General features: G+C 32.9%; 1 protein-coding gene across 1 annotated transcript in view; it reads left to right on the forward strand.

Moving 5' to 3' along the window:
- The window catches only part of Trim23 (tripartite motif containing 23), a 33,217-nt gene extending 15,067 nt beyond the window's left edge, over window positions 1-18,150 (forward strand). The window contains exons 5-10 of the mRNA XM_015482304.2: window positions 12-227; window positions 5,953-6,087; window positions 10,682-10,811; window positions 11,342-11,452; window positions 12,761-12,885; window positions 15,900-18,150. Of these exons, the coding sequence (XP_015337790.1) occupies window positions 12-227; window positions 5,953-6,087; window positions 10,682-10,811; window positions 11,342-11,452; window positions 12,761-12,885; window positions 15,900-16,079 (897 nt within the window). The 3' untranslated portion in view covers window positions 16,080-18,150. The remainder of the gene's footprint in view (window positions 1-11; window positions 228-5,952; window positions 6,088-10,681; window positions 10,812-11,341; window positions 11,453-12,760; window positions 12,886-15,899) is intronic.
- Window positions 18,151-19,949: the final 1,799 nt, after the last annotated feature.

A 19,949-nucleotide genomic window follows, 5' to 3' on the forward strand; every position in this document is an offset into this window, starting at 1 on the left:
GCCCCCCATAGGTACCAGGTACTGCAGAGAATGCCCGATCATGTGTCCGAGCTTATTTTTCTGATCTACATGAAACTCTGTGTCGTCAAGAAGAAATGGCTCTAAGTGTGGTCGATGCTCATGTTCGTGAAAAACTGATATGGCTCAGGCAGCAACAAGAAGATATGACTATTCTCTTGTCCCAGGTTTCAACTGCCTGTCTCCATTGTGAAAAGACTTTACAGCAGGTAGGTGGTTTAATGTGGTCAGAACTGTAGTAATAAGATTAACTAGGTAACTGTCAAAGGTACATACTAGTCTATTATATTTATTTAATGGATATTTGGTGCTGCATGCATTAACATTGTGCTTAGAATGTGATCCAACTTCAAATTGCTCCACCAACCATATCATGAGCCTTCTCCATCATAGAGCTATAGGAACTCTCTAACTTGTCTTTATTCAGTCATGCCAACTCTTTCCTCTTCTCTGTGAAGCATATGCTATTCTTTCTGCTGGGAATGCCTGTATCTTTCTTTCTGCTAGTGAAATTCTCCTCCTTCTAGGTCCAGCTCAAATATTTATTTTTTGAAGTTTTCTCTTCCTTGGTCTTTTTTTGGGTGCCTCTCTAGCATATACTCGCTACCTTAATTCAGTGGTTCTTAACTTCAATGTCACAGCAAATATGTTTTGTGATGGTTGAGATATCATAAGCAATTTGTTTCCTAGTTTGCAGATTTTTTACTTTTTAATAAATGAGATTCACTGTTCTAATAAAAACGTCAGTCTTACACATTTTTGTTTTGGATCTGCTTTCATAAGTGGGAAATATAATGATACCTATTACCTACAGAATTTCAGAAAGGCTGCAGTCTTTCTTGTCTTTATTGATGTGCTTCCAATAATTATGTTGTTTTTTAAGTTATGATAAATTAAACCTTTTGCTATTGTAGAGATTTTTCTCTTAAATTTCTGATCACACGTACATGAGTGTAGCCAGCTTGTAACCTGATCAGTCTAGAGTTGTTTATGTTTAATTCTTATCACATTGAATTGTAATAGTTAATGTGTATGCCATATATTTTCTTTCAGCTCCAATTCTACTCTTTTTACCATTTGCTTTGTGAGGCTGGTGTTAGAACTCTAAACTACATCTGTTGCCAACTGGTTCCATGTTAGGTGCTGCCAGTACAGGGCCCTAGAGTGAAGCTGGAAGGCAGGAAGCAGTTTCCTGTGGCTTCTCATTGATTGGGGTTCCTGTAAATATCAGTCCTTATATGAGGAGGCTGAGTTTCTTAGATTTCTGTTCCCTTCTTTGAGTGTCTTAAGTTTTCATGATTCTATCATCTTCCTTTTATTTCCCTAGCCCTTTTCCTAGAGTTGCTACCTTCATCCTGCCTACTCTTTCACTTATCTAGTTAATAACTACATCTAGTTCACAGTTCTTCATATTAAGTTCTTTGTGTTCAAATAAGTGTGAGATGTAGCTTCTGATTTGACCTTGAATGATAGTGCATGCATATTCATCCTAGATGCTGTCTGGGTGTATTTTTTCATCTTTGTATCTCTATAGTTTTTATTTATAGGTAGAGCTTAATAAATACTTGTTCAGTTCATGATGGGTGATTAAATAGCAAATTTAGAATGGAATCATGTCCTAAATTGTGTTTACTTGAGTACTGAAAAGTATTTTTATATTTATTTTATGAAAAAGTATGTTCATAGATTGGGGCTGTAGCTCAGTGGATGCCTGAGGCACTGGGTTTGATCCTCAGCACCACATCAAAATAAACAAATAAAATAAAGGCATTCTGTCCACCTACAACTACAAAAAAATTTTTTTAAAAAGAAAAATTATGTTCATAGTTATTGAAATATTTAACAGCATTCTTTTTGTTAAGCATTGTGGCAATATGGCTGGCAAGTGTTAATGACATGGTATTATCTCATTATGTTAATGTAAGTGAAATTGAGGTTTTAGGTTCATTTTTTCAGATGAATTTGTTAATTTTTTATGTTTTTTAAATACTTAATTGACACATAATAATTGTACATATTTATAGGTTACAGTGTGCTGTTTTGATGTATACATTGTATAGTTATCACTTAAGGGAAGTTAGCACATCTATCACCTTAAAATTCTCTCTTCTAGCTATTTTGAAATATACAGTAGAGGATGAGCATCACTAATCCACAAATCCAAAATTCCAAATGCTCTGAAATCCGAATCTTTTTGAGTGATAACACACAGTGAAAAAGTTTTGATTTCAGATTTTAGATTTTTGAATTAGGCATGTTCAGCTGGTAAAATACATGTAAATATGTCAAAATCCCATAAACTTCAAAACCTGAAATAATTCTTTTCCTAAGCATTTGGGAAAAGTAGTGTTCAATATGTACATTGTTGCCTCCGTACTGTGTAGTGGAATACCAGAAGCTAATTTCTTCTAATTACAACTTTGTACCTATTAACCAACTTCTCATCCCTTTCCCCACTACCCTCTGAGCCTTTTTGTAAGTAACATTCTGTTCTCTACTTCCATGAGAACAATACTTTTATATTCCACATGAGTAAATATGGTATTTGGCTTTCTGTCCTTCATATAATGTCCTTCAGGTTCATCCATCTTGCTGAAAATGACAGAATTTTTTCCTTTGAATTGCTGAATAGTATCCATGTGTATATAGACATCACATTTTCTTTATGCATTCATGAAGAAAATGTGATAGATACTATGGTTGATTCTATGTCTTGGTGAATGTGAATAATGCTGTAATAAATACGGGAGTTCAGGGCTGGGATTGTGGTTTAGTGATAGAGCGCTCGCTTAGCACATGTGAGGCCCTGGGTTCGATCCTCATCACCACATAAAAATAATAAATAAAATAAATATTGTGTCCAACTACAACTAAAAAATAAATATTTAAAAAAATTTTTTTTTTAAATATGGGAGTTCAGATATCAGTTTAACATACTGATTTCATTTCCTTTAGATATATACCCAGTAGTGGAAATGTTGGATTGTATGGTAGTTCTAATTAAAAAAAAAATATTTATTTTTAGTTGTAGTTGGACACAATACCTTTATTTTTATTTATTTATTTTTATGTGGTGCTGAGGATCCAACCCAGTGCCTTACATGTGCTCGGCAAGTGCTGTACTGCTGAGCCACAACCCCAGTCTCCTATTTTTATATTTTGAGAAACCTTCATGCTTTTTTTTCATAATGGCTATAAAATTTGCATTCTCATCAATAACTGGCTGTGGTGGCACATGTGTGTAGTTCCAGCATTCAGGAGGCTGAAAATAGGACAATCACTTGAGTCTCGGCGTTCAACACCAGCCTGGGCAACATAATGAGACATTGTCTGGAAAAAAAAAACCCATAAAACAAAACCCACAAAAATACATTTCACCAGCAGTTCGTAAGGGTTTCCTTTTCTTTACATCATTGCCAACACTTGTTATCTTTTGTCTGAGGTATTAGCCATTTGTATTGGAATAAGGTGGTAGCTTATTGTCTTGGTTTACCTTTCCCTAGTGATTAGTGATGTTGAGCATTTTTTCATGTGCCTTTTGATTATTTGTATGTCTTCTGAAGAATGTCTGTTTAAGTTCTTTTGCCCTTTGAATAATAGGATTATTTGGAGGGTTTTTTTTTTTTTTCCTTTTTTTGCTATTGATTTGAGTTCCTGTTAGATGTATAGTTTACAGACATTTTTGTATTCTATATATTATTTCTTCATTCTGTTGTTTGCTTTGCTTTGTGGAAACTTTTTAGCTTGAGGTAATACCATTTGTATTTTTTTTTAAGAGAGAGAGAGAGAATTTTAATATTTATTTTTTTAGTTTTTGGCGGACACAACATTTGTATGTGGTGCTGAGGATCAAACCCGGGCCGCACGCATGCCAGGCGAGCGCGCTACTGATTGAGCCACATCTCCAGCCCAACCATTTGTATTTTTTGTTGTTGCTTTTGCTTTGGGGGTATTACTTAAAAACTGCCCAGTCCATTGTTCTGAAATGTTTCCCCTAAATGTTTTCTTCTCATAGTTTCATGTTTTGAGTCCTACATTTAAATGTTTAATTCATCTTGAATAATTTTTGTGTGTTATGAGAAATCATTCGTTTTTATAGCCACAGTCCCATAACTCTAGCCAATATTCTTAACATTTCCTGCAGTAGAGAAAATTGAACAGAGGAATGAATGGAACATCACAAATTTATCTTCACTTTTGTGGAAAAAACCTAAATAATTTCTTTCCTTACAAAGAAATCATGTTTCATTTAAATTCTAGATGATAATAGATGCTGAATATTGTACATTTATATATTGAGCTTAGATGTGGACTGCCTACTATATATGCCATCCATATTTTACATACTTAGGAAATATTAGTAACATAATAAACAGACCATAATCTTGTGGAATTATCATTCTAGCAGTAAGAAGATAATAAACAGAAACTATATCTAAATTAGTAAACACTATGTTAGAAAATGATAAGAGGAAGGAAAAAAACTCTGCAAGCTTTTTTTTTCTTTTGGTACACCAGGCTGCATCATTAGTCACAGTTAAGCATTATTGAGAGAAGGTAAGAGTTGAGAAAAGACTCAAAGAAGAAGGTGAAGGAATTAGGTCATTCCTTAATAGGAGGATGACATTCTAGTTGAGGAGGTTATAAAAACCCTAGGGCTACATGAATTCTGAGCTCAAGGAAGAGCAAAAGAGGCTAGAATAGAGTAAGGAGAGAGTGATAAAAGCTGAAATTAGAGATTGTAGAAAATTACATGAAAGGAAGGCCCTTGGGCCGCTGTAAGGACTTCAGTTTTAATGATTGAGATAGGGCAACCATTGTGGTGTTTTGAGCACAAGAGTGACTTGATCATACTTGTTAAAAGAATCCCTCAGGCAGATGTGTGTAAAAAAAAAAATAGATTGAAGGAAGATGAAGGTATAAAGTTAGGAAGCTCTTATAGAATTTCAGGTGAGACATAATAGTGGTTTAAATCAAGGGTAAAGTGCCTACATTCTGGATATTTAATAGAATTTGTTGACAGATTTTATGTGGGGTATGAGGAAGAAAGAAAACAAGCATGACTTCCATGTTTTTGTTTTAAGGAACCAGAATAGCAGAATTGCTGTGAACTAATAATAATATTCCAATGGTGAGCTAAACAGATAATTACCACTGCTCTAATGGAATTAAATCTCCCCATATTTTGGGGAGATTTTTATATTATGAAGACTATATTGGTATATATATAGAATATTCTGGAATAATAGGAAATTGGACAGTGCTTTATTTTGAGTGGAGGGCCTAGGGATCTGGAGTGAAAGGGACAATTTCACAGTTTGACCTTTAGCCCCCTCCCCCATTTTTTAAAATCAATACATGTATATCTTATTTTTAAAATTTTTATAGATGTTCAGTGTACATACAGAAATGTGTGCATATATGTTCAGTTGGCTGAGTTTGCAGGCTAATCACTGATGTGTAACCAGCACCCAGATCAAGTAATAGAACAGTGTTAGTACCTCAGAAGTCCCCTCATCCTTCCTTCTGATCATTCTCTGTCCTCACTTACAAGGTTAAACCAGCTTTTCTGATTTCTAATGTATATTTTATTTTTACTTGTTTTGGTAGTTAATATAGTAGAATCATACTGTATGAACTTTCTATGCCATGTCTTCTGTTACTCCGTATTTGTGAAATTCATATCACATGTAGTTGTTTTATTCTCATTGTAATGTAGTCTTCTGTTTGTGAGTATACTACAATTTATTCATTTATCTGTTGATATGCCCTTAAGTTATTATTAATGCCCCGTTATTATTGTCTTTTTGAAATTTACTTTTAAATTAACTTTGAATACTATATGTTAAATGAATTTCTATTGCAAATTGATGATGGTAAGTTTCTATTTCTTTAAGAAAAAGTTTATGAGAAATACTCTCTTCCCCTTTCTAGGATGATTGTAGAGTTGTCTTGGCAAAACAGGAAATTAAAAGGTTATTAGAAACCTTGCAGAAACAGCAGCAGCAATTTACAGAGGTTGCAGATCATATTCAGTTGGATGCCAGCATTCCTGTCACTTTTACAAAGGTAATTACTATACTTTGTTTTTAGGGATATTTTCTGGAAAATTACAATTGATTTACATTTCATGATAATCAGCTTGAGGAGAGAACTGGGAAATTTATGAGTTAAAAGATTTTTAAGAACTCCCCTCCAGCTTTCAAGTAGAATTGTTTTTCTTTTTTAAACAGTGTTTAATTTTTGAAAATTTGTACATCTTCATGAAGTACATTTTGGTAATTCAATACATATATACAATGTGTATTAATGTGGGTAGCAAGCATTTCTAAGAAAAATTTTTTATCAGTAGAAAAATAGGAAAAATAAGATATAATGAATCTTCCTGTACCCATCACTCAGTTTAACAAGTATAAACTTATTATTCCTTCTCTCTATGAAGTCATCTGTTATTTTGAAGCAAATCCTAACATTTTATTATTTCATCCTTATATCTTACATATACTAAATATTTTAATGTGTATCTCTAAACTCTTTTTAAGAAATTAACCAAAATCTCACCCAGCAGTTTAAAAATAAATTTCTAATATTTTCACTGTTATCAACTATACATTTAGTATTCAGATTTCCTAGATATTTTCCAAATTATTAAGTTTTTTTCTTTTTTCTTCCCTACTGGGGATTGAACCCACAGCCTTATGCATGCTAGGCAAGTGCTGCAACACTGGGCTACTTCCCTTGTCTTGTGTTAACAGTTTTTTTGAGAAAGAATCCAGAATTCAAACAAGGTCCAGATTTGGCATTTTGTTGATATATTTGTTGTTTTTTTTAAATAGTGGGCTCGCCTTGATTAGAAAAGGTTCATGAGCTCCATTTTGTTTTCTATTTTTAGGAAGAGTTTTTTTAAAACAATAATTTTCTACTATAATTATATGAAAATTTACATGGTTTAGAGTCAAAACAGGGTAATTCAGAGAAGTCTGGCTTCTAACCTTGTCCTTTCCACCCATTTTTGGTTGTTGTTTGTTTCCTTTTTTAGTACTGGGGGTTGAACCTAGAGGTACTTTACCACTTAATCCCTGAGTTGCATCCCCAGTCCTTTTTTTGTTTGTTTCTTTCCTTGAGATGGTATCCAAATTGCTGAGGTGATCCTCCTGCCTCAGCCTCCCGAGTCACTGGAATTACAGGCGAGTGCCACCATGCCCAGTTCATTAGACTGTTTTCAATATTACAATCTTACCTTCAGTGGACAAGAGTTGGAATTTCTCCACATTTTCATCAACATCTGTTATTCTCCATTTGTTTCTGGATAGTAGCTATCATGATTGGTGTGAGGTTTTATCTTATTTTGGTTTTGATTTGCATTACTCTGATGATTAGTAATTTACTTGTTTTCATATTTTTGTTGGTCATTTTTATATTGTTTTGAATGTGTCTATTCAAATAATATACCCATTTTTGATTGAGTTATTTGATTTTTGTTGTTGAATTGTAGGAGTACTATATATGATACCAATCCCCTGTCAAATCTTCGGTTTACAAATACTTTCTTCCATTCTGTAGATTGCTTTTTTTGCTTTTTCACTCAGTTGATTCTGTCCTTTTATGCAGTTTTAAGTTTGATATAAGCCCATTTGTTCACTTTTGCTTTTGTGTCCTGTGCTTTTGTTGTCATGTTCCATAAGATTATTGTCAAATTCAGTGTCATGAATCTTGGTTTCTTTGAGGAGTTTTATAATTTGAATTAATTTATGTGCATATGGATATCGTTTCCCCTAGCACATTTATTGAAGAGACTATATTTTCTCCACTAAGTGATCTTTGACAACCTTGTTGGGCTTTCTATTCTTTTGTCTGTGTTTGCCTTAATGTCTGTACCACAGGATTTTCATTACTATAATTTTGTAAAATATTTTAAATTCAGGAAGTATGAGTCTTCCAACCATGTTCTTTTTGAAATTTGTTTTAGCTATTCAGTATTTTTTGAGAATCCTTAGGATGATTGATTTTTTTTCCCTGCAAAAACATATCATTGGGAATTTTATTTTTACTTTTTTTTTTTTTGCAGTACTAGGGATTGAATCCAAGACCACTGCATGTGTTAAACAAGCTACCACTTAGCTGTACTCCAGCCTGTGTCATTGTAATTTTGATAGAGATTACACTGAGTCTGTAGATCACTTTGGGTAGTATTGACACCTTAACAATATTAATTTTCCCAGTCTGTGAACTCAGAATGTTCTTTTATGATGTCTTTAATTTCCTATAGCTGTGTTTTGTAGTGTACAAATCTTTTACCCCCTTTGCTAAGTTTATTCTTAAGTATTCTTTCTGATACTGTTGTTAGTGTATAAAAATGTAACTGATTTTTGCATGTTGATTTTGCATCCTTGCTGAATTCATTGTAATAGATTTTTGTGGAATCTTAAAAAAGAGTTTTCTACATGTTAGATCATGTCATCTGTGAAGAGAATTTTATGTCCTTGTTTTTTATTTGGATGCCTTTTCTTTTGCTTGCTTAATTGCTCTGGTTAGGATAATCAATCCAAAACTATGTTGAATAGAAGTTACAAGAGTGGGCATCCTTGCTTTATTCCTTGACTTAGAAGAAAAGCTTTCAGCTTTTCATCATTGAGTATGATGTTAACTGTGGACTTTCTGTGAGAGAGAGAGAGAGAGAGAGAGAGTGTGTGTGTGTGTGTGTGTGTGTGTGTATGTGTGTATACATATATACACACATGCATATATGTATATATAGAGAAGAGGACACATGAGCAGGAGAGAGTGAGCATGCCTATTTTTTGTTTTCTTCTATTCCTAGTTTGTTGTTTTATTATGAAATGGTATTGAATCTTGTCAAATACTTTATCTACATCAGTTAAGATCATCATGTTTTTCTTGTCTTTCATTCTGCTAATTACATTGATTGATGTTGAGTAGTCCTTGCCTTTCAGATATAAATCCTGTGCATTCATGTTGTATAGTCCTTTTAATGTGTTGTCCAATTTAGCATACTAGTGTTTTGTAGTTTCCTTCCTGTTTACACCTTATTATTTCCAGTAAGGGAATGGGCAAGGTTCAGAGTGTCCCTTTCACTGGAATGCCTTCTTGACTGTATGTATGTATGTATGCTATGTATGCTATGAATGTATGTATATATTTTCAGTGCTGGGGATCCAGCCTAGGACTTTGTGTTTGCCAGCCAGTTTCTCTACCATTGAGCTACGTAGCTAGCTTCCTTCTTGGTTTTTTATTGACTGGAGTGCTGTAGCTTCTCAGTTGTTCTCTAGAGTTATCACAGTGATAATCTGGTTTATATATTATTTTATTTTTGAGGCTTAGTGCTGAACTGAGTGTAGATTTGGGATCACATATTCCATAATTGAAGCTCATGGAATAAAATAGAGTACAAAGAATAAAAAAGGAAGTCTCATATAAAATGTCAAAATGCCAATATTTAAGAGGCAAATGAAAGAAAAATAAGAAGAGTCTGAAAAGCATGTAAAAACCAAGAAAATTTTCTATCATAAAAGCCAAGAAAAGAAAAACCCAAAGAGGAACCAAAATAATTTCTGACACATAATTTCTGATACTTACATGCCAGGAACTATGGTAAAGAATAATTTAAAAAATTAATCCCGGCAACAGTCCTGTGTAAATTTGATACCATTTTGTTGTTTTTTTATAAATGAGAGAACTGAGAGAGGTTCTGCAGCTAGAAACATATACACGTATGTTCATTATAGCATTCTTTGTAAATAACAAAAAATCAGAAATCATCTATAATCTAACAGTTGGAAATTGGTTAAATTGTGGGTTCAAGGAATATAGTGAAATCATTAAGAGAGTAACTTTTGTCTGTATATATTGAAATGAAAGGACTCCAGCTGTGCATGGTGGTACACACTTGTAATCCTAGAGACTTGGGGGGCTGAGGCAGGAGGATCACCAGTTCTAGGCTACTCTCAACAACTTAGCAAGGCCCTAAGCAACTTAATGAGAGCCTCTCAAAATAAAAAATAAAAATAAAAAAAGGACTGGGGATGTTAGCTCAGGGATAAAGCATCCCTGGATTCAATTCCTAGGAAACTGCACACACACACACACACACACACACACACACACACCCAAAACCCCAAGGATTCCATAATATGCTTTTGAGTGAAAAATGTTAGTTGCACTGTATAAAGTTTGTTCTTAATACCTGTATTTGTTTTATTTGTATATGTTAGCCAGTGTGTGTATAGGAAAATACTAACAATAGGTATTTTTGGAAATTAAGTAGCAGTTTCATTTTTAATAGTTTGGTTTGAATTTGAATTGTTTAGTATAGCATAGAAACATGTTATTGAAAGAAGATTTAGTTGAACTAGAAATTCTGGGAAAATTAATAGATATGTGTATTTTTTAAAAAAAATTATACAAAAACAGAGTGGTCAGTTTTACTATGGACAGATTTAGCCATTAGGAGAAATTCATGTCCTTGAGAAAATTAGATTTAGGGGATTTTTGAGGAATATAACTCAGATCGCATTTGGTTGAGGAATGCATAAGAGAGATGAAAATAATAAACAAAGGTGCTGTATAAGTAAGGAAAAAAGTGCAAATGCTGTTACTTTCTAACTTATCAAAATTAAAAGATTTAAATTTTTTTAAATTAAAGGACAATAGAGTTCACATTGGACCGAAAATGGAAATTCGAGTTGTCACATTAGGATTAGATGGTGCTGGAAAAACTACTATTTTGTTTAAGTTAAAACAGGATGAGTTCATGCAGCCCATTCCAACAATTGGTAAGTATAAAGTTGCCTTTTTTTTTTTTTTAACCTTACTAAACATTTTATAGTCAAATCCTGATTACAGCTGAGTTCTCTGGGTTTCTTTGATTTTTGTACAGTTGGGCTCTTTTCTGCCTTGAAACCACCAACATTTTGGAGAAAAAAAAAAAACAGTGCAAGATTCAGTTGCTATGGGTTGAAATGTGGATGTTGCTGTAGTAAGAAGTAACAGAGAACTGGAGGGACAGAAGAAATAGAGGATTGGTTACCCTGGCTGAGGGTTAGGGATAAAGTATTGGTGCAGAGCTGGCAGATACATGTATTCCAGGGTCTTAAGGAACCTCGTACAGGCTAGCAGCTATTTAAGATTTACATTCCCCATGCAGGACTAGGTATGGAGATGGTTGGGCTTCAGTAGTTATTGCTATATGCAGAATTCCTGTTGCCTATATTTGATATGTCATTCATTATAAACTCTAAAGAAAATTTTTAATAGAAGTACTGTATAAAAGTACCATATTAAAGTAACTTTTTTTTTTAAACAGGATTTAATGTGGAAACTGTAGAATATAAAAATTTAAAATTCACTATTTGGGATGTAGGTGGAAAACACAAGTTAAGACCATTGTGGAAACACTATTACCTCAATACTCAAGGTAAGAATTAGAAATGAAATCTTCATTTAAAAATAGTTTAGGATTGATGGGTTATAGCACCCTAATTTAATTACCAAAACTGATACGTACATGTTGGTTAAATACTTTGCTATATATCAGTGTCCAGCATCTTATTTTTTAAAAAGTTATGGTGGTAAGGCTGCAATATGAATTTTTGACTTACACATGATAAAACGCTATTGTTGAATAAAAATCATACTTGGTTTAGATGTTTAGGCAATTAAAGAATGCTTAACTTAGGCTGTTCTTTTTTTTTGTGTGTGGTGCTGGGGATTGAATCCAGGGACTTGTGCATGCTAGGCAAGCCCTCTACCAACTGAGCTATATCCCCAGCCCCTTTGGCTGCACTTAATAGTTAACAAACATATGTTTGTATTCTTGTGGATGTGGTCACTGGCAATATGGTGGTATAAAGTTGAATTTATGATGTATGATTCTGCTTATCAATTCAGCACGTAGCCCATTATAATCTCTTATAGCACCACTTTTTCATTTATACTTAGTTCTTATCTGTGGAGGAACCCACAAGGGCTTGCTCTTGACCAAACTATATTATTCCACCTACTTTTTATTCATATTTGGATTCACACCCCAAGATGAGTTTATGCTTCTCATCCTACATTCCACCTTAGGTGGGAGACTAGATAATTATTTTTACTAAATTTTTGACATTACATTTAGTATGAAGCCATAGTTAATTGAAAAAAGGAATTTGGATGTGAGGAATGGTTGAAAGTCTGGAGATGTTTAGCCTACAGAGAGTAATACTTTGGAGAGAGAAAGATGGTGATATATTCAATTTTTTAAGACTCTTTTTGTAAAAGAAATAATATTCAGAGAACAAGTAGCATCAATACGTAGATCATGAGAAGCATATTTTTACTCATTAAAAGTATTAAAAGGAGTTTGTGTTTGATAGAACAAGTATAATAAATCCTGTCATAGATGGAGAAACTAGACCTGTGAAATTATGTTAATTTCTTGAGATCATACCATTAATTTATTAGTAGGTGTTCCTGTCATTAAATAGGCAGCCTTTATATGAAGATAGTGATGGTCAATAAACTGTTGCCTTAATATAATAATATACATAATATATATAAATGTAATATATAATATTTGGTTCATATATAATATTTGGTTCATTTACTGAAGCTTAAGTAACTTATTGAATATTTTGTGGGTTTCTTTTTTTTTCCCTCCCTCCCTCCTTCCTCATTTCCCTGTGCTCCCTATCCTCTCTCCCTCTGTTCTACCCCCCTTGCTGTTCTTCCTTCCTTTCTGTAGCTGTTGTATTCGTTGTTGATAGCAGTCATCGAGACAGAATTAGTGAAGCACACAGTGAACTTGCAAAGTTGTTAACAGAAAAAGAACTCCGGGATGCTTTGCTCCTGATTTTTGCTAATAAACAGGTAATATATTTTTTTTTTATAAAAATGCTTATTTTAATAGTTTTGTGTATTACTTGGCATAAGGCAGCTGGAAACATTTCAAAGAGAGTCCACGCAGGAGATATTTATAAAATTTCTGCTGTGTTTTTTGAATACAGTCTACATGGAAAGTGCTGTACTGGGTATTTTGGAGTATATAAAAAAGAAATAAGGTAGTAGATCCTCACCACATAATCTTGTGTATATATGCAAAAACATGAAATTCCAATAAAACAAAACTGATAAGTAGCTTCAGTAATATTAACAAAGGGTTATGGAGAGCAAGGAGAGAGAGTAGTTCTAAAGGTGATATCTTATAAAATTTGTAAAAAGTAGGATTTGAGTTGAAATTATGATAGTAGTTGAAATTATGGATAAGACTTTGTGTCTCCATGTGAAGGAAAGACCATTACAGACGAAGAAAATAATAGCATGAGTATTTTTAGGGAGCATCAAATAGACTATATGTGAGGTACAGGCAGAGGATTAAGAAAATCTAGAATAATAGATGAGGTCACATTGCAAAAGCCTGACAGGGTGAGATCAAGAAATTTAGATTTAATGCTTTAGAAAAGGAGAATCATTAAAAATTTGATTGTAATTCTGGGATTATGTGGAGTGAGTCAGGGCAAGGGAATAGACAGGGAGACATAGTAAACTGAAATAATTAAAGTTAACAGTACTGAATTAGAGGAAGACAAAGGTAGAAGCAGACTAGAGAGATTTTATAGAGGAAGAATTGGTGAGTAAAAGGGGAGGATGAAAGATTGAAAGCAGCTGAAGATTCCTAGATCATGAGCCTAAGCTTCTAAGAGAGTGAAGAATACTTTTTAAGTATAGGTAGAAGAAGAGGAGTACAAGTGAAGTTAAAGAATGTCACAGAAGGGGAAGTGTTAGATGAATAAAAAAGAATTTTCCCCATAAGAACTGATATATTTACCCTTACTTATAATGGAAGATACATAATTAGGGCACTTACCCTATTCTACTGCATAATAGTTACCACATTAATGTTATTCACAAGTGTTCCATGCATCCTAATCTTAAACCAGTTTAGTAATAAATGATTTTTTTTTTTTTTAATCTTTGGTAGTACTGGGGATGAAACCCGGGGCCTTGCATGTGCTAGGCAAGTGCTCTGCCACTGAGCTATGTCTCCAGTCTGTAATAAATGATTTTTAAGTAATACTGGCACAAGTTTTATTAAAGCCTCACATGTGAAAAGCTGAGGCAAGATAATCACATATTTAAGGCCAGCCCAGCAACTTAGCGAGACAGTGTCTCAAAATTAATTTTTTTAAAAAATTTTAAAATGGACTGGAATGTAGCTTTGTGGTAAACCACTGCTGAATTCAATTCCCAGTACAAAACAAAAACAAAAACAGCTTCACATAATGGTCACACCCCAGTGTTTTGTATATATATATACACACACACACACAAAAACAAATTGGCATAAAATCTGCAACAATTATATAGTGAAAAACAGTATCAGGTTGTTAAAGATGACATTGTTTCATAATTCTCAGAGATTAATACACTATTGGTATGATTAATTAAACTGAGTCGTTTTCTTAGAGAATAATTTCAAAGTTTTAAATGCATATACCCTTTTACTCTGAAATTCTAAAGTAATGCATCTAATAGACAAATATCCAAATATAATTCTACAGATAATTTTATAAGTATATATAAACTTATATATGTATATATATCAATGTATATATGTATACATGTGTCCCCCAGTATCTGTGGGGTATTGGCTCCAGCGCACCCCTTGCAGATACCCAGATCTTCAGATGCTCAAGTCTGTTTTATATGTCATAGTATCTCCATATAACTACATACATCTTCCTGAATATTTAAATCATCTGTAGATTACTTATAATTACAAATATCTTTGGTAGTACTGGGGATGAAACCTAATACAATGTAATTGCTATGCTAATAGTTTTTAAACTTTTTTGTTTAGGTAATAATAAGTAGTCTCTACTTGTTCAGTGCAGACAATTTTTTTTCCCGATTATTTTCTTTTTATTTATTTAGTTTTTTTCTGATTTGTTTATCTACGACAACAGAATGTATTACAATTCGTATTACATATATAGAGCACAATTTTTCATATCTCTGGTTGTATACAAAGTATATTTACACCATTCTTGTCTTCATACATGTACTTTGGATAATGATGTCCATCACATTCCACCATCATTTCTCACCCCATGCCCCCTCCCTTCCCCTCCCAGTCCTCTAAATATTTTCAATCCATTGTTGATTGAATCCATAGATGCAGAGTCCATGATACAGAGGGCCAACTTGTGTATGTGGATTTTTAATACACATAAGCACAGATCATTAAATATTCAGTATAGGATTGCTTAATTGAATTATGTTGCATCCACACAGTGGAGTGCAATTCTGATGTTAAATATAAGGTGAAAAATCTGAATGTGTTGATAATGGAAAGATATATTTAACATTGTAAATAAAACAAACAAAAAAATCCTAAACCCCCTAGTTTCAGAAAGTCTCAAATGTTTCTTTTTGTTTATTTGCATGGAAATATTCTGGAAAAAAATATGTAAGAAATTGTTACTGGTGTTGTTCTTGGAAAATAGGAGCAAGGGGCATTCAGAGAGAGAGTGTAATGAACTAATTTTATAAACCATTTTTATAGTATATATGTGTTAATTTCTTTTACTGACTTGGGCAATATCCTTCATTCAGATTAGACCTTCACTGATTACACTATAAGGTTATTCTTGCAAAATACACACACACACACACACACACACACACACATCATTTTTACCAAAACTCTAAATAATTTTTCTGTTGTTTATCTCAGAATTAATTATTGAAAGATGATTCTAGGTTTCAACTTTTGTTTCGGCTTCTGTTAGAATACAATCAGTAGATTTCTATACAAATAGTAATTAGAAAAAATGATAAATTGTATGGACTGATAAAAATATTATACTGTGTATGTGTTTCAGGATGTTGCTGGAGCTCTGTCAGTAGAAGAAATCACTGAACTTCTCAGTCTCCATAAACTATGCTGTGGTCGTAGTTGGTTTATTCAGGGCTGTGATGCTCGAAGTGGTATGGGGCTGTATGAAGGGTTGGACTGGCTTTCAAGGCAACTTGTAGCTGCTGGAGTATTGGATGTTGCTTGATTTTAAATGCAGTGGTTGTTTAAAAGTTTTGTGGTGAAGTTATTTTGCACATAATACATTGCAGGAAATTCTACATCTCAAATATGATAATATGTGTATGTAAAAGAATTTGGGACTGGGAACTAAGTATGTTACTGCTTTAAAAACAAATTCTGTGGCGAAGTTTGAATATATGAGGTTAGAGCAGATTAAAAAGAAATTTCTTGGATATACATTCTTTTAAAAAGTACATTTGTTATTTAAGTTTTTTAGATTATATGCAACCCATATATTGGGAAAGAAGTAGGCACAGAGAAAGGGTAAATGAAGTTTTTTTCTTTCAGTGATAAATAGCTAGCTAACTGAGTGCCTAATGGAATTTCTGTGGAGCAATGGAAGTATAGTTTCTTTAACTTGCCTTTCACGGAATTTTGGTAGTACTTATTTGTAGGTATGGAAGTTGCTTAATGAAATAGAATCTAAACTACATCTTAGGGTAATAAGATTACTTTGATCTTCAGTATAATACCACCTTTCATGCAAACTATAAGCTTTAAAAATTAATATTTTATACAGCTTTATTAAAACTTTCTCCTAAAATATTTTGTATAAAACACAGTAAAAAAGAATGAAATGTTATCTAACTAGGCCTAATTGTCAGATTAGTACTAACTGAAAAGTACTAAAACTGTGAAAGTCATTTGGTCTTCATTTATAAAAGACCCATTTCCAGGACTGAACCTAGACTTATTTCCTAGGTCAGAGATCTAAATTGGTCCTTCTATTTTTCAACATATTTACATAGTGTTTCTTTCTAAAATAATATTGCATCCTTTATAGGGGCAACTATAGGTAAAATGTAGTAAGTCACATAAAGAACCAGGGTCAGCTTTTCATAAAAGAGACCTAAATAAAACACATACTACTTTTACATTAAGAGAAGTTGTTGAAGTGGTGGGGAATGCCTATTATTTATTTTAAATACTTTCCATAATAAGTGCATTTACTTGACAATATAAAAGGCTCTACATGACAAGGCCTCAGTTATTTAAGAGGAAAAAATGTGTCTAAAGAAATACTAAAAAAGTTTACATTTATTAAGCAGTATTGTGAGTTAAAGTTAAAAAATTTTGTGCTCTTTACTGTTTCTCATTTTTAAAGGATACTCTTACTATGGAAGCACGATTTATTATATTTACATAGCTAGTTTTTTGTTTTCTTTTAATGCTTTTCATACTTCAGGATAAAGTAGAATCTTGAATCTTGGTTAAATTGTCATAAGGACAATGGTATCTGATGATGTGACTTAGGCGGCACAGTTTGGGTTCAGTCTTTTCAAGGGTATTTTTGTTTTTTTAAAAAACAAAAAGTTTTAGAAAAGCATTAAAAAAAAAGCTCATCAGTGTTATGGGCAATATGTAAATAAGTAAAATATAATATTCACCCTTTATTTTTCAAGTAAAAAGTCATGCTGTTACAAATAGTTTGTGTGCGTAAATAATTCCTTTGAATTAAATTATTTAATATTTGAATGATTTCAGTAACTGTGAAAATAAAACTGGTGTTGCATTTGCCTGTGAGCCCTTGAACTGTTTTCTCCACTTGGTAGTTGGAAAAAAAAAAATAACACTAATATGTGAACTTGCTTTCCTTGTAAATTATTACTTCACTAATTTTGCTAAACTTTGTAATTCACATCCTGAACATATAACTGAACAGAGTTTTTAAATTGTGCTTAGGCCTGACCATTATGTACATGTAATGTGTGATTTTTCTTAAATATTTTTCTCGGGCTCTTATTACTGTTTGTGGTTGTATTCTTTCATTAGTCAGTTAAAATTATGCTAAGCTTCCCCAGGGAAATGTCAAATTTAAAATGACAGATGTTTTAAATATAGTATGTTGGGATTTGCCTCCTCGCTCTGAATTTCTGTACTAAAATCTAAACATTATTGTATGGATTATGTAAAGCAGGTTTGTGAAGTGTATAGCCTTGGTCTATATTTCAGGAATGCTTTATAACCACCAGAAGCCATTATTTGCACTATATATATGATCAGTATAGACAGCAATAAAATGTTAAAAATCATTATACAGGAGAAGTTCTATCATTATTCTAAAGTTCAGTTTCTTCAACCATGTATCTATTATCTTTGCTAGTAACCAACTTAAAAAAGTCATTATTCTGGTTGGTGGTGTATCTCAGTGGTAGAAGTGCTTACTCAGCATGCAAGAGGCCTTGGGTTCTATCCCCAGCACAGCAATAAATAAATAGTATTTGTGCTGTGGTTAAGAGAAACAAATCAAAACAGGATGGGATTGATTTGTCTATCACCTTGAGATATTGTTTGATAAAGCAAAGATTTAGAAATAACTTTCCCTATAATTGTAATGTAGATCATATTTAAGAAAACTGCAGTGTTTTGAAGGGGAAGCTAAAATTCTGCAACGAATAAAAATAAAGTTTTTAGTTTTTAAATTTTAATTTTAACCTTGTTTCATGTGACAACACAGCATTTTTAATATTAATTTATTTTTGGTATTGGGATCAATCAATCCCAGGAGCACTTTACTACTGAGCTAAATCCCCAGCCTCTTTATTTTTTGAGACAGTCTGGGTAAGTTGCTTAGGACCTCACTAAATTGCTAAGACTGGCCTAGAACTTGTGATCCTCCTGCCTCAGCCTCCTGAGTTACTGGGATTACAGATCGTGGTACCTGGCAAGAACATAACATTTTTAATGATTATTTTAAAAAATATGGCACACACCTGTAATCCTGGCACTTTAAGAAGCTGAAGCAGGAAGATGGCAAGTTCAAAGCCATCCTCAGCAACGCAACGAGGCTCTAAGTAACTTAATGAAAAATGGCTAGGGATGTGGGTCAGTGGTTGAATACCCCTGGGTTCAATCCCCTGGATCTTCCTGCAAAAAAATCTTTGCCAGGCAGCAGATGTAGCTCAGTGGTAGAGTGTAAACTTAAAATACGTAAGATCCTCCCTCGGTTCAGTATTTTTAAAAAAGACTTGAAAAACCTGATTTAGTCTATGAACAGTATTGCTAAGAGAAAAATTTTATATAACATTGGGATAGATTTCAATTTACAAAGTGATAAAGGGGAAAGAAAGAGATGTGAATTTCCCTAAAAGGAATGAAAAGGATTAATAAGTACCTTGAGACATATCCCTAGCTGTTTTTGTTTCTTATTTTGAGCCTCACTGAGTTGCTGAGGCTGGCTTTGAACTTGCCATCTTCCTGCTTCAGCCTCCCAGAGTGCTTGGATTACGGGTGTGTTCTGTATTTTTTAAAAGAATCATTAAAAATGTTATGTTCTTGCCAGGTACCACGGCACATTTGTAATCCCAGATACCTTATCAAGGTTAACAATTCAAACATGCTTTAAGAAAGTCATAGCACTGTATGTTTTTACATTACCAATCAGGTTAAGTTTTTGATATGGAATGGAAAAATTCTTTTATCAAGTAAGATTTTTCAAAGCAAAACACTTATATTTTGTGGGGAATTAGGCATCATCACCACTTGGTGGCAGTATTACAAAAATTTAGATTAAGGTTTTAGGAATGAATAAAAAGCTAGGTAGTTAAGCCTAACACCAAAAGTAAGGAAGAAAAGGTTAAAGTCACAGTTAAAAGTCACTTTAGGTCCAAGTTTTAAGTTCTACTTCTAATAAAGAGGGCACAATATTCTTTTATTACAATCATAATTTACTATATAATCATAATTTACTATATTCTTCCCTTTATAAGTTTGTGGTACATAATAAATATAGGAAATAATCTTGCTGATTAATTATAGGAACATGAATTCTTATAATAAGTAATTAAGTAACTTATTAAGTAAGGGTAAGTGAAGATAAAAATGAGTCAACATA

Source organism: Marmota marmota, unplaced genomic scaffold, assembly GCF_001458135.2.
Source record: "Marmota marmota marmota unplaced genomic scaffold, marMar, whole genome shotgun sequence".
NCBI classification, from domain to species: domain Eukaryota; kingdom Metazoa; phylum Chordata; class Mammalia; order Rodentia; family Sciuridae; genus Marmota; species Marmota marmota.